This window comes from Aristolochia californica, unplaced genomic scaffold (assembly GCF_029961685.1).
Source record: "Aristolochia californica isolate CCGP_79_NKW_82.1479 unplaced genomic scaffold, dmAriCali1.0.hap1 SCAF_5, whole genome shotgun sequence".
Classification (NCBI taxonomy): domain Eukaryota; kingdom Viridiplantae; phylum Streptophyta; class Magnoliopsida; order Piperales; family Aristolochiaceae; genus Aristolochia; species Aristolochia californica.
The window spans coordinates 39,641,820-39,655,046 of NW_027182214.1; the positions used below are offsets into that span (position 1 = coordinate 39,641,820).

Genomic DNA, 13,227 nt, shown 5'->3' on the forward strand with positions numbered 1-13,227 from the left:
AAAAAAAAGATTAACAAATAAATCTAGACACATTGATGAGAGAGGAATTCAAAGATTGGCTCTAGTCCCATAGACAAGTTTGTATAAAACAACACAAACTTGAGTAGCTCAAAATTCTCTCTCCTCACAATTCCCTTGCACTAATACTTAAATATCATCTAGCTGTGGTCCAATGGTGAATTCTTCCAAACTTTTTCACTCAAAAGAGAACTCCCAAGAATAAAGCTCATTCCTCTTAGCTACAAAATTTGAAAGTCCAAGGGGGCCCACAAGCAAACGCTTTTAATTTAATAATTATTTTTAAACAACCATTGAACAAGTTACCCTAAATTACATTGATTCATTGGGTGGTATTTGAAATTAAGCATGTTAGGAATTATAGTATTCGGTTGACCTTGTTTCATGTTGACCAAGAAGTAATGGTGAGGTTGACCTTGTTTCATGTTGACCAAGAAGTAATGGTCAGGACTACTAAATTGCAATTCCTAAATCTACTAAATTTAAAAAACCCAAATTTTAGGCATAATCAATCAAAATTGCCAAAATTTATCTTGTCTTTCCTCAAACAACCTTGAAACTCTCAATCTAAAAAAAATGAAAAAAAATTTAACGCATCATAATCGACTAATGCTATAAAGTTCTGATTAACAATAACTAATATGGATACAATTAAGGTGATATTTTAATGTTTTTATTAATAGATAATTATAAGAAAATGGAAAAAAAATTGGTTGATTTAAAATATTTTATTGTCTATATTAGTTTTATGAGATGATTTTTTTTACCATGTCTTCTCTTATCCCCAAAAATATTAAAATAAATACAAAATTATTTCTTATCGCTTTAAGGAAACAATTGAATAAAAAAAACAAGAAGACAGAAGTGGCAAAAAAAATATAAACATTCATCAAAGGAAAAAGAGTTTTAACTTTAGGTTATTTTTATGTTTCTATAATGGCCCAAATAGTCCTAAAAGGATTGTTAGCAATAGTGGAAGTTTTGAAAAATATTTACAAAAATATTTCTAAAAACATAAAAATAAAACTCTTTTTCTTAAAAAATGAAGGATAATTTCTGATATAATATCTTTAGATGTTGTCAATTAGAAAACCAAAATTTGAACATGACCAACTCAATAAGTTAAATCTATAGGTCGTATGGTCACTACAAAAATAACAAATAATTCATTAAAAAATACCAAATTGAGACCCCACATATCAGCCCATTTTTTGGAGAAACATTTTCTCCTCATCTTCTTTTCTTGCCTTGACAATCATGGATCCCCCTTTTCCTCCATATTTTGGTTCAAACAAACAAATTTAAATCTCTAATTAGTTTATGTAGAAGGAGAGGGAGATGCTAGGGTGGGGTAGCAGAGCCCCTTGGTCCCCTCCTTAGGGAAAAAAGAGTGGAAGGGTCCTGTTAGGTATATGCACCGGTTTTATGAAGTTGTTACAAGTAGGTCAATACATGATCGTGGATATAAATATCAAACTAAAAAGGTTTTTTTATTTTCTTACTATTGGAAGATATGATGTAATTAGGGTATCATTAATGTAATTAATTTATGTTTCTTGACTCTTCTTCACTCTTACTAAGGTGAAGGGTATAATTATAATATTATATTTTTATTCATTTATAAATAGAGCTTAAGGGGGATAGTTTGGACACAAGTCCATTACCTCATTCTTCCTCCTCTTTTTGTCTCCAACGTGTGTTCTTCTTCTTTCTCCATGATGTAATCCGTGGAGTCCTAAAAAATCAACATGGTATCAAAGCATTGATTTTCATGACTCGTAGCTATAGTGATTTAGAATTCCAATCTTCCTATATGCTCAGATTATTACTGTTGCCCATTCTAAGTTGCTCCACGTTGGTTGGTTTGCTGTTTTTATTGGTTGCTACCTCGCAGCCTTTGGTATCTCTCTCTAGTACTCATCACCGTATTTTTACTGGAAATTTGCTCTGCTCGGCCTGATGGTATTCTCTGGGGGTTGAAGGGTATGACTCCTTCCAGAAGTCAGAACTATTGAAACTCGTGGTATTTGTGGTTGTTCTCCTCAACAATGAAGACATCTATGATATCCTTGTTTCTTGTCCTTTACAGCCTCTCTAAGGTTTGATGGACCTCTAAATGTTGATGTCACCGAGTTCCAGACCAATCTGGTTCCATACCCGAGAATCCATTGTATGTTGTCTTCCAATGCCCTTGTTATCTTTGCTGAGAAGGCGTATCATGAGCTGCTCTATGTTGCCGATTCTAGAAGCTGAGTCACAAAAAAACGTGTTCAGCTCTCTTAACTGAAAAGTCTCCCCTCATCTATTAGCTGGTGGTATTCGTATCTTGCTAGTATTACCACTGGAAGTCGGGTTGCTCTGTTGTTGTTAATTGCTCGGTACATTTTTGTATGGTGTCGCGTGAGAGAGTCCATCACGTGTGTTGCTGTCTGATTGTCGTCCAAAGTTGCTGTCAATGAATTCTGTTTTTCGAAAGTTTCTCTCGTCTCCTTTGCTGGCTCGATCCTCTGGTATCCCTCATGTTGTCTACCTTATTCACGTGACCTCTGTTTGATTTCTTGAGATTAATCTGGCAATCCAAATCGTCTCTGATTTGGCTTACTAAATCCCATCATCGGTACGTTCATCATTCTTGTCATCGGTTGCTATCGATGTTGCATTGTTGTCTCATAGTTGTATTGCGCCAACTTTGTTTCTGTTTCTGGAGGACAAAGATTCGGCTACACTGATCCTACCAAGTTTATCTGTTGGAGATGAGATCTTTGAGTCGAAGGTCTCTTCTTCGTATGAATCCGAGTTTATTTACAGAAGTCTAGTTTGGAAAATCATCAGAGATTAAGTTGTTGTTTTCGTCTCCTTTACTAGGTGGTCATCTCTTTGTTGACCTGTTTCCATACTGAGTTTATTCATCTCTTTTATCCACCTATCCATTGGTTTAGTTGATTCCAATTATTTTTCGGAAGATTGTCGAGCTGGTGTCTCGGTTGCTGTCTTCTGAGCCAATTACTTGCTCTGTTCTGAAAGATCTCCAGTTGTTTGTGATCTTCTGTATCTTACTATCTTGGTTTAATTTTGGTTGATCTTCTGCCAAGAATATATTTGATTTGGGTTTGATCTTTCTCTATTCGGAAAGATCACGACCCAGTGCTAGTAATCTTGCTCTCGTATATTTGATCTACCACCTAAGCTATAGACTCGTGAACCAGTAATTTGTACGTGAAGATCTTGATTTGATTTTTCTGCTTTTAAGGTAAGTCAGACCAAGTGAACCAGCTCTTGCTGATTATACGAGTTGTTGCTGCTATTCGTTGGTATCATATATGTTGTTGATTTATCATAACTGGTTTCGCTCGAATTTAACTCGGACTCAAGTCAGCCTGACTCAGTTCACTTGCTCTTTGCCTCTTGTATACTACTCTCGGTCCTGAGTACTCTATCCATTCCTCCTGTGACTCAGTTATATTGGTTTGACACTGACTCAGCATAACTCAATATTTTAACTTTGGCTCACTCACTCTTGACTCGGATCCTTGACTTCAACTTGATTATTATCTTGGATTATCGGCAACTTATTATCTAAGAGGTGGCATATGGGTAAATAAGAAGATTTTTCATCAATATGGCATGAAGTTGTATATACATATCTTTTTTTTGTCTCTTCTTTTATAATGTTGTAGTCTTAAAGGGCATTGTAAAAACTATAAATAGAGGTCTTGGCTAAGAGGTAGAGCATTCAAGTTCTCTCCCCCTTTTCCCCAAAGTTCGTCCAAGCTCTCTCACTTGGTAGGCACTCCCCCTCTTCTCCTCCAAGTTGTCTCCCTTGGTGATTGATCTCTTCTCTCTCTCTCTCTTCTCCTTCTTCTTCTTAGTTTGGTTGAAGTTTTTATCATGGGATCCTAAATTCTACAACTATAAATAGATACCCTTGGCTTAGGGTTGAACATTCTAGCTCTCTCCCCTTCTCTTAATTTGTTCAAGCTCTCTTTTAACCTAAAGGCTCTTTCTCTCCCTGTCTCTCTTCTCTACTTCTTTTCTTCTCCTCTCCCCTCTTACTTTGCTCGAGGTTCTAATCATGGGATCTTAAATTCAACAGGGTTCATTATTTGTTGACTGTTGTCGGCATTGGTTCATCTGATGAAGAATTTGAATTCCTTAGGAAAATAAAGCACACGGTGGCTCCTACATCTTATCTTCCTTTGATTCTCATTACCCTCTTATTATTTGGTAACCTTTCTTCTACCATCATTAATTTGACTCTCACTTACCCCTTTGGCCAACCCTTTTTTGGACCGTTTCTTTGGTTGGTCCCTTATATATATATAGATATATATATCGGTATTTTTAATTCATTTGAGACTTTTTATTGGTACCCTCGGGTCTTTTTTTACCGTCGTCTTATGAATGACAAGCATTACCCACTTTAGTGATTATTATCACTATATTTGTTCGAAATCATTTGAGGTTGGTTTCGATTTATCACCCATTCCTACCATTTGAGAGTTTGTGCATGGTGTCATACTTATCCTTGGGACATTGTGATGAAGGAGCTTATAAATACATCTATGTTTTTTGTTTCAAACTGAGATCACTGTCATTACCTCCCAGCTTGAAGGTGAGTGTTAGAAGATATTATGTAATTAGGGTATCATTAATGTAATTACTTTATGTTTCTTATCTCTTCTTCACTCTTACTAGGGTGAAGGGTATAGTTATAATACTATACTTTTATTTATTTATAAATAGAGCTTAAGGGGGATGGTTTGGATACAAGACCATAACCTCATTTTCCTCCTCTTTTTCTCCCCAATGTGTTCTTCTTTTTTCTCCATGAGGTACTCCATGGAGTCAAGAAAATCAATATCATAATTTTTTATTTTTTATTGTGAATATACAACATCTAAGAATCTGAAAAATTATTAGGTAGTCATGGGTCTAATCTACTTCCAATATAGAGAGAGAGAAAAGAAAAAAGAGAAAAATTGGATTCATTCTATGTTGTCTGTAGCAGATAATTTTCATTGATTTCACGGAGATGGAAACAAAAGACACAATACATGTTTCCATATATAAAAGTGTGGAAAGTTGACCATTCCGGTGTGGTAGTCCAAGTTTGAATTCAGTTATTCTGATAAATAATTTCAAATTTTGAATATTTAGTTAAATAAAAAAACTATCTAGTATTATTACAAAAAATCATTAAAAAATTAAAAGGATTTTTTTTAGATTTTATGTTTAATGATGGTAAATCCATAATTCATATATCAAAGATGTTATATTTACGATTCATATTCTTTAAGACAAAAATGTCCGTAGTACTAACCCACAACAATCTCATAACATAAGATTATGACAATACATAAGATAGTATTCCACGACAAAAAAGTGTCTCTATCTTCAACTCAACTCAAGACATCTTTTTTTGAGGAACAATTATATTAATCCATAACGGAATACTATGTTATGCACTCCTATAATACTATGTTATACACTCTCATGTCCTATGTTACGAGATAGTTGTGGGTTGGAAACAGGTGCATTGTTGCCCCAAATAATATGAATCATAAATATAACATCTTTTGTAAACTAAATGTGGATTTGTCATAATTGAACATAAAATCTATAAAATTGACAAAAAAAGAACAAAAAAATAGAAAAAATTACAATTTTTATATTCGATGGTGTTAAATTTATAAGTAATGTATCAAATATGTTATATTTATGATTTATATTTTTTATACCGAAAATACCCATATTTCCAACCTAGAACTATCTCATAACACAGGACGAAATTGCCCCAATTTCACAACTAGAACTATCCCATAACATACCATTCTTGAAGTGCATAATATAATGTTCCAATACAAAAAAAAATGTCCTTGTTTTCTGACTTATCATAATCCTGTGAATTAATTATGAACTAGAAATAGGGCCATTTTTGTCTCAAAAAATATGAAAGCAAATATAACATCTTTTATATACTAATTGTAGATTTAACATCATTTAATATAAAATTTATAAATTGACCTAAAAATTAATATGTTGGTAAAAAAAAAAAGCTCCTCGTTCTCATTTGAGCTATATCCAATTTAATCGTAGTCAATCCAGGGTCAAAATGGCATTAGTGTAGTTACACGCTGCAGGTTGGGCCTTATCTTTCCTTTCCCCAACCACGGCCTTCAAATAGCTACCCTGCTCTGCATTAGGGTTTCTCTTCTGAGGTTTAGAGAGAGCTCCGCCCGCCGCGCTTCATTTCTATAATATCCAGCGACAATGGTGAAGGGCAGGCAAGGAGAGCGCGTCAGGTTTAAACAGCTTCATCGATCTTCTTCATATATCGTTAGATTTATTGGGAAATTTTGAAAATCTTAGTGTCTTTTTACTTTACTTCTTTGCAGATTGTACGTTCGGGGGACAATTCTTGGATACAAAAGGTAATATTTGGTGCTTGGAAACCCTGGATCAGAGGCTTTCGTAGTATAACTTTCTTGGTCCCATCTTTTCGTTATGTGATTTGATCTGTGCTGGTTCGCTAAAACCCTTGCTATACATTATGTTCTGTCGTTTTAATTTGTATTAAATCGATGTCGTAAGTTTCACCATATTTAGATGGTGCTGAACTATGTTTTTTTTTTTTTTGGTCTAAGCTGTTCTCCTTTACTCTTGGTCATCCTTTGTGGAACAGAAAATAAACTTTTTCTTTCCCGACTACTCTTCTGTACTCTAGCTCATTTTCAATAATTTCATATTTTCAGTTAGCATCGAAGTTTTTGTACACCGTTTAGGATTCACAGGGACTTCGTGTAGTTCTTTACTAACTTGTGTATGGTTTAGTTCAATCTTGATATTCAATTTCTTTTTCACCCGTTCATTCTTATTTAGTTTAAATCATGTACAAGTTAGTTTTCTCTTGTCCTGTTCACCCCTTCCTTCTAATTTCTATTGCTATTGTTATTAGGTCAAAATCGAATCAGTATCCAAGCACATCCTTGATCCAGATTGAGGGTGTAAACACGAAAGAAGAGGTGACATGGTACCAAGGAAAGCGTATGGCATACATCTATAAGGCTAAGGTGAAGAAGAATGGCTCCCATTATCGTCGCATCTTGGGAAAAGTTACTAGGCCTCATGGAAACAGTGGCATAGTCCGTGCCAAATTTAAGTCTAATTTGCCCCCCAGATCCATGGTACTTTACTGATTTTGCTTGAATGACCGTTTCATTTTTATTTCTCCTACACCACTCAAGCTGTGTTGAATACGGTTTTCTTCTCTTTACAGGGAGACAGAGTAAGAGTTTTCATGTACCCAAGCAACATATAAGGTATATATATCTGTTGCTGGTTTGTGCACCCCGTACCAGTTGTAGCTTTTGATTTGGCTCGGTATTACCCATTATATTACGCCATGATTTGGAGGAAATAACTAGAGCAGAAAAGTCCAACTGCTCATGTTCTTTATGTTAATATTTCCTGTTTCTTTTTCTTCTTCCACTTTCAAGATTGGTTAAGTGCTCGTGGAACTATCTTTAGGTCCATAGAATGATTGTTGTCTCAGGAGTCCTGGTATAGATTGAGTTTGACATTAGTTGAGAATTAAGATTATGTCATTGACTAGATTTAAAGTCCAGAACTTGTGCATACTGACGGGATTTGTTAAACAGAGAAGATAGATTTAAAAACTAAGTTAGGAGTGCCCAGTAAAAAATATGATTGTTAGTTTGGGTTTCTAAATTAAGATTATAGAGAAACGGGGGTAACCCTGGCCAAATATGGGCGAGGTCTTTCATTCCACCAGTGGTTTCATGGGTTTTCCCTTAATGTGTGCTTCACTCTCCAATTTATCCTTTTAATAAGTCTTATTTTATGTGGAAAATAAAATATTGCTGACTATTCTTTGTTGTTCTCAGTTTTCTTACTTTTTGTGGCTCACTTTTCATTGGTTCTCACGCTTGTCTTGAGCAGGACAATGTGTGGAGATCATGGAACGATGACGAGTTTTATGAGTTTAGGATGATTTTAAATGTGAGTTTTTTGGAATTTTTAAATGTTGTAGAACTAAAGTAACTATCTACTTGGCGCTGCTGTTATTTTCTTTCTTATTTGAGATGATGAAACAGATGAGTATGCTTATTCTTGTGTGCTCCATTGTTACTTCGTTACTGTTGGAACTGTAGTTGCTAAAGGTTTTTGTAGAACATTTTGAACTGGACACTAAACGTATCAGGTTTTTTGTCAATATGATAGTGATCTGCAGGTAGGAATGAATTTTGGCATAATTTAAATGATTGTTGTCTCATGGTCATAAAACCGGAAGGTTCAATCGGACTAGGAGCCCAATCTAAGTCGTATATATAACAAAGGATTAGAATCGAAGCAAAACTTAGTCAACTCGACTGAGTTGGCCGATTCATATCTGGTGTGTGCAGCGAGTTAGAGGGGGAGCCGCTTTTTGTCGGTACGCATAATGCAAAAGTTCCACATAGCCGCCTTTCCCTGCTCAAATCTGGTCAGACTATAAAATGGGCATAGATGGGGATTCAGACTTCCACCCATACGGAAGTAGCAGATTTTCGCTATGTAGTTTCAGATAGTTCTCCATTGTTAGCAGTCATGGCTTGATGCTTTGTGAGTTTGCAAGAGGAACTCCTGATTGAAACACTCTCAAATCGTCGCATGCAGTCATGGCTTTCGTTCTAGCAAAAGAGGATAAAGCAACTATATTTTCCGGACTTATGGTGCAATTACATTTTCTGGATTGATGATTCATCAAACATGCTCAACACCGTCGTCTTATCCTCTAGTTTCCAGAGCAAAGGAAAATCGCATATCGAACTTCTGCACCAGGCATGAATCCATTCTTTTAACAACATCGCGGCATCCTCTGTAGGAGTGGCTCGGCCTTTCTCCAAACAGATTGTCTACCATCACCTCCCTCGTACTTGCATAAATATTTCGTGCCCACGTCTTAACCTCCGGATTGGAATTAGAGGATATTATCTGTATCCAACTTGTAAGTTCCTACTTATCCTTCGGCAACACGGGTACTGCTCGCTTGATTCGACTCTGTAACAAAACCAAAAACAATTTTGTGGAACTACGTGATTAAAACTCATACAACATCTGGGCAGTACGACGAGGGACTCGAAACGTAAGATGTAATGCTGGATATAGAACAAACAAAAGGAAGAAGAAAATAATTTATCATATTTTCATTGATGAGAAGACATGTATTTATAGGATTATAATAACTGTCGTAGCATTTACAACTCTTCAATTATGTGTTGTAACTGGATGCAATTTAATTTGAGTTCATCCGTTATTTTTATCTCTATCATGCTTCCGCAAGATGGAGCTCCGAGAGGAGAGTCCAATTTTGGCCTTCAAGAGGATGAAGCTTGTTAGCGGAAGCGGTTTGGTGAGAGCATCTGCTAATTGATCGGCAGATGAGACATGAGTAACCCGAAGAGCACCACACTGAACTTGTTCTCAAATAAAGTGGTAATCCAAAGCAACATGTTTCATGCGAGAGAGATGCTGGATTGGAGCACAAATTTATAACACTGATATTGTCACAATAAAGCACCAGTTGTTGTGAAAGAAAAACACCAAGTTCAATGAGAAGAGAGCATATCCAACGGAGTTCAATTGCAGTGGTTACAATAGAGCGATATTCCGCCTCAGTGGAGGATCGAGTCACAATTCATTGCTTCTTAGAACTCCAAGAGATAGGATAGCGACCTAAGTAAACAAGATAGGTATTTGTGGAAGTGAAATCATCCTTCTATCCTACTCAGTCAGCGCAACAATCACTTGTTTGCATCCCAATGGTCAGTTGTAGGGTAATGCATAAACTGAAATAACTTATTTACCACATAAGCAATGTCAGGACGGATAAGAGACAGATATTGGAGACTACCAACAACAGTCCGATATTTAGATAGATCAAAGAGTGTCGTGCTAGACTAAAGTGTGTGTAGATGTCGTGGCAAGAGGTGTAGTTACGGACTTTGCATTTGTCATGCTTGTGTGAGTAAGGAGATCAGAAATATGTTGTCATTGAGACAGAAATAATCATTGAGAATGACAGGTAAGAGACAAATATTGGAGACTACCGACAACAGTCTGATATTCAGATGAAGCAACCAACCACGACTTACTACAAGGGTATGAATAGTGGTAGACTTGACAACGGGACTAAAGTTTTCATGATAACCAACCCTAGGGCATTGGTGAAACCCTTTGGCAACTAAGTGAGCCTTGTACCTGTTAATGGAGTCGTTAGAGAGATATTTAGTACGAAAAATCCATTTGTAACCAAACGGATCCTGTGATGGATCCAAGGGAACAAGTTCTCATTTCCAATCAAAACAAGAGCATCATACTCATCAGACATAGCCTGACATCATTTGGGATCGTTGAGAGCTTGAGTCACGGTAGTTAGTTCACGGTCAGTAGATGTAGGAAGTTGGGCTATGAGAGGTTTAATTTTTGGATGGGTTTGTAAATGTTGTTTTTGGATATGGTGACAATAACATGGGGAGGGGAGGAAGCATGTAGGGATGATGGGTGTGGGTCGGCCAATGAGGGAGGTGTTTGAGTGGGATTAGGTGCGAGGTCTTAAATGGAGCTTGCATAAGGCGCATGGATCAAAGCAGTGGTTGATGTGGCGGTAGTCGGAAGGAAGGACACAAAGGAATAACAAAGGGAGAGTGTATCAGATGAAGGATGGTCAAGGTGAGATTGAAGTGTAATGAAAAGGAAGATAAACTTAACAAATTTAACATGACGTGATGCATAAAAACGAGTGGTAGTGGTTCAAGACATAGATAAGCATTTTGAGTAGTAGAGTATCCAAGAAAAACACACACACAGGAACAAGGAGTGGGTTTGTGGGTAGAGTGCCTAAGCCATGCATAACAGAGACAACCAAAACTTCCAAGTTTAGAGTAGTTAGGAGGAGTAGCAAAAAAATTGGCATATGGTGAAAGAAGAATAAGTGTGGGAGTAGGTAGACAATTGATGAGATAGACAGTTGTGGAGAAAACATATGACAAGTAAGATAGAGTTATGGAGGCATGAGAAAGAAGAGACAGACCTATTTCGACAATATGACGATGTCGTCGTTTGAAATACTCAATGTGTTCAGGTGTATGTGGAGGAGGCGTGAGACGAGAAATGACATTGGTAGCCAAAAAATAGAACATTGCTTTTTATTCCCCTCCATTATCATAATAGAGTATTTTAGTCCGTTTACCAAAGAAGTTTTCAACAAGATATTTGAACCGGACAAATGTATGAAACACATGTGACTTTTGTTTGAGAATATAAAGCTAGATATACTTTGTAAAGTGATCGACAAAAATAACATAATATTTGAAATCATTAATAGAATAAATAGGAGAGGTCTAGACATCCGAGAAAATAATGTCAAGAGTGAAAGAAGAGACAATAGAGGAGTGGGAGAATGGTAATTTGTACTCTTATTGCAATGACAAGAATTGCAATTGAAAGTAAAATTCAGAGGAGGTGATCAATCTAACTGAAAAGTAGGGACAATGTGCCTTAGAATTGGAGAAGATGGATGACTTAAGCGATGATGTCTTGCAGATGAATTGGTCTTGACACAAAAAAAGGCTACTAACAATGAAGACTGGGCTAAGGACGACGGTCACTCATACATACCATTTTTAGTTCGACCGTGCAAAAGTGTTGCCCCCGTGAAAAGATCCTTCAAAAGAAAAGAAGTAGGTAAAAAATCAATGGAAGTATGATTGGATTGACAAAAATGAGAGATGAAATAAAAAAATTTTGCATGGTAGGAACACAAAGAATACTATTTAACAAAAAAGTGTGGGAGGGTGTAGAGAGAGATGTGGAACCGGTATATGTAATAGGGAGACTCGTGGTTGTAAGAATGTCATCAGTACTGTCATAAGGAGTGTGATCAGAGAGATTACTTAACTCGGACATAACATGGTGTGATACGCCACTATCTAGGAGCCAAGAAGAATTGGTAGAAGGTCTCATGGTTGTAAGATATGATCGCAGTTGCCATTGTGCCAAAGGGCGTGGTTGTAATTGATTTGGGCAAGGAACTTGTGGTGGTCACAATTGTGGATATATCTGACGAAAAACAAGACACTATGGAACAATGTGTCATTAAACACAGCACCACTGGCACTGTTCGAAGTATGTCCGGGGCCGAGGTTGACCATGAGCACAGATTTGGATGACTAGCAAAGAATTAGTTCTTGTTGACGAGTTGGAAGACCGTTAAAGTAGACTTGAGGGCAGGGTGCCTCCTTTTTTTCTTATTCTTTTACTATCGCACATGTGAGAGTTACACATGCATCAACCTTCTTCTTCCCGACCTCCTTTTTAATCATAAATTCAATTAAATCGAAGATCGACAGGATGAAAATAGGAAGAGGGAAGAGAAATACCAAGCACCAACGATGGCGGCTTCTAGAGGCTCCGCCGAAGTTGGGGGGACGGTGATGAGCCGAGTTGCAGATGTGGGATAGCAAAAGCTGAAATTGTCAGTTGCTCTTGAGGCTTTGTCGGAGCTCGACTTTTGGTTAATTTCGTAGTAAAAAAAGGGCAAATATGCATATTTCTATGATTCAAGAAGGGATAGATTTGGACACCCCACGGTCATCACTACCCTCATGACCAAGTACCCAAAGTGTGGAAATCTGAATAAGGCCAGAGAATTGTTTTCTAGCATTAGAGAAAGGGACATATAGTTGCATGGTCTGCCATGAACATGAAATTGAGAATGGAACTCTTGGAAGGATTGTTGGTAATTATAGAGAAGAATCATGAAGAAATTAACCTCTTATTCAGCAGATGGTGAAAAGAAGCGAATTCAGTTAATTATATCAGTTGTCAAGGAGCAGCATGAAGAAGAAAAGGTAATCACTTAGCCCATGATAATGCTTGTGACAAGATTTTATTCATCTGAATCGTGGAAATGGATGATTTTCCCATGGGCCGTGAAGCCTTTGTAAGTAGTTGTTATTCATATATATCTAAGAGGGGATTGGGCTCTCAAGTTCTTTTAAAAAGTAAATTTATTACAAGAATTTTATTTACTTCTTTTTTAATTTTATAATCATTAAAAATGGAAAAAATTAGAAGAAGAAAAATCAAAATAACATGAACATGAAAAGAAATTAATTTGGAAGTCATTTGTTCTAATTTTATGGTAAA

The 13,227-nt window shown here is 36.5% G+C and overlaps 1 protein-coding gene across 1 annotated transcript; it reads left to right on the top strand.

Annotated features, from left to right (window-relative positions):
- Positions 1 to 6,215: 6,215 nt before the first annotated feature.
- On the top strand, positions 6,216 to 8,145 carry LOC137965648 (large ribosomal subunit protein eL33y). The gene is made up of 5 exons (XM_068811930.1): positions 6,216 to 6,320; positions 6,414 to 6,449; positions 6,974 to 7,202; positions 7,295 to 7,337; positions 7,978 to 8,145. Exons 1-4 carry the CDS (start codon positions 6,289 to 6,291, stop codon positions 7,334 to 7,336), a joined length of 339 nt encoding a protein of 112 aa, XP_068668031.1. The 5' UTR covers positions 6,216 to 6,288; the 3' UTR covers position 7,337; positions 7,978 to 8,145.
- Positions 8,146 to 13,227: the final 5,082 nt, after the last annotated feature.

Bases quoted from the DNA above. Each gene is read 5' to 3' on its own strand.
- LOC137965648 (XM_068811930.1), top strand. From the start codon at position 6,289: ATGGTGAAGGGCAGGCAAGGAGAGCGCGTCAG. The intron at 6,450-6,973 runs GTAATATTTGGT...TATTGTTATTAG, and splicing joins ACAATTCTTGGATACAAAAG to GTCAAAATCGAATCAGTATC. The intron at 7,203-7,294 runs GTACTTTACTGA...TTCTCTTTACAG, and splicing joins ATTTGCCCCCCAGATCCATG to GGAGACAGAGTAAGAGTTTT.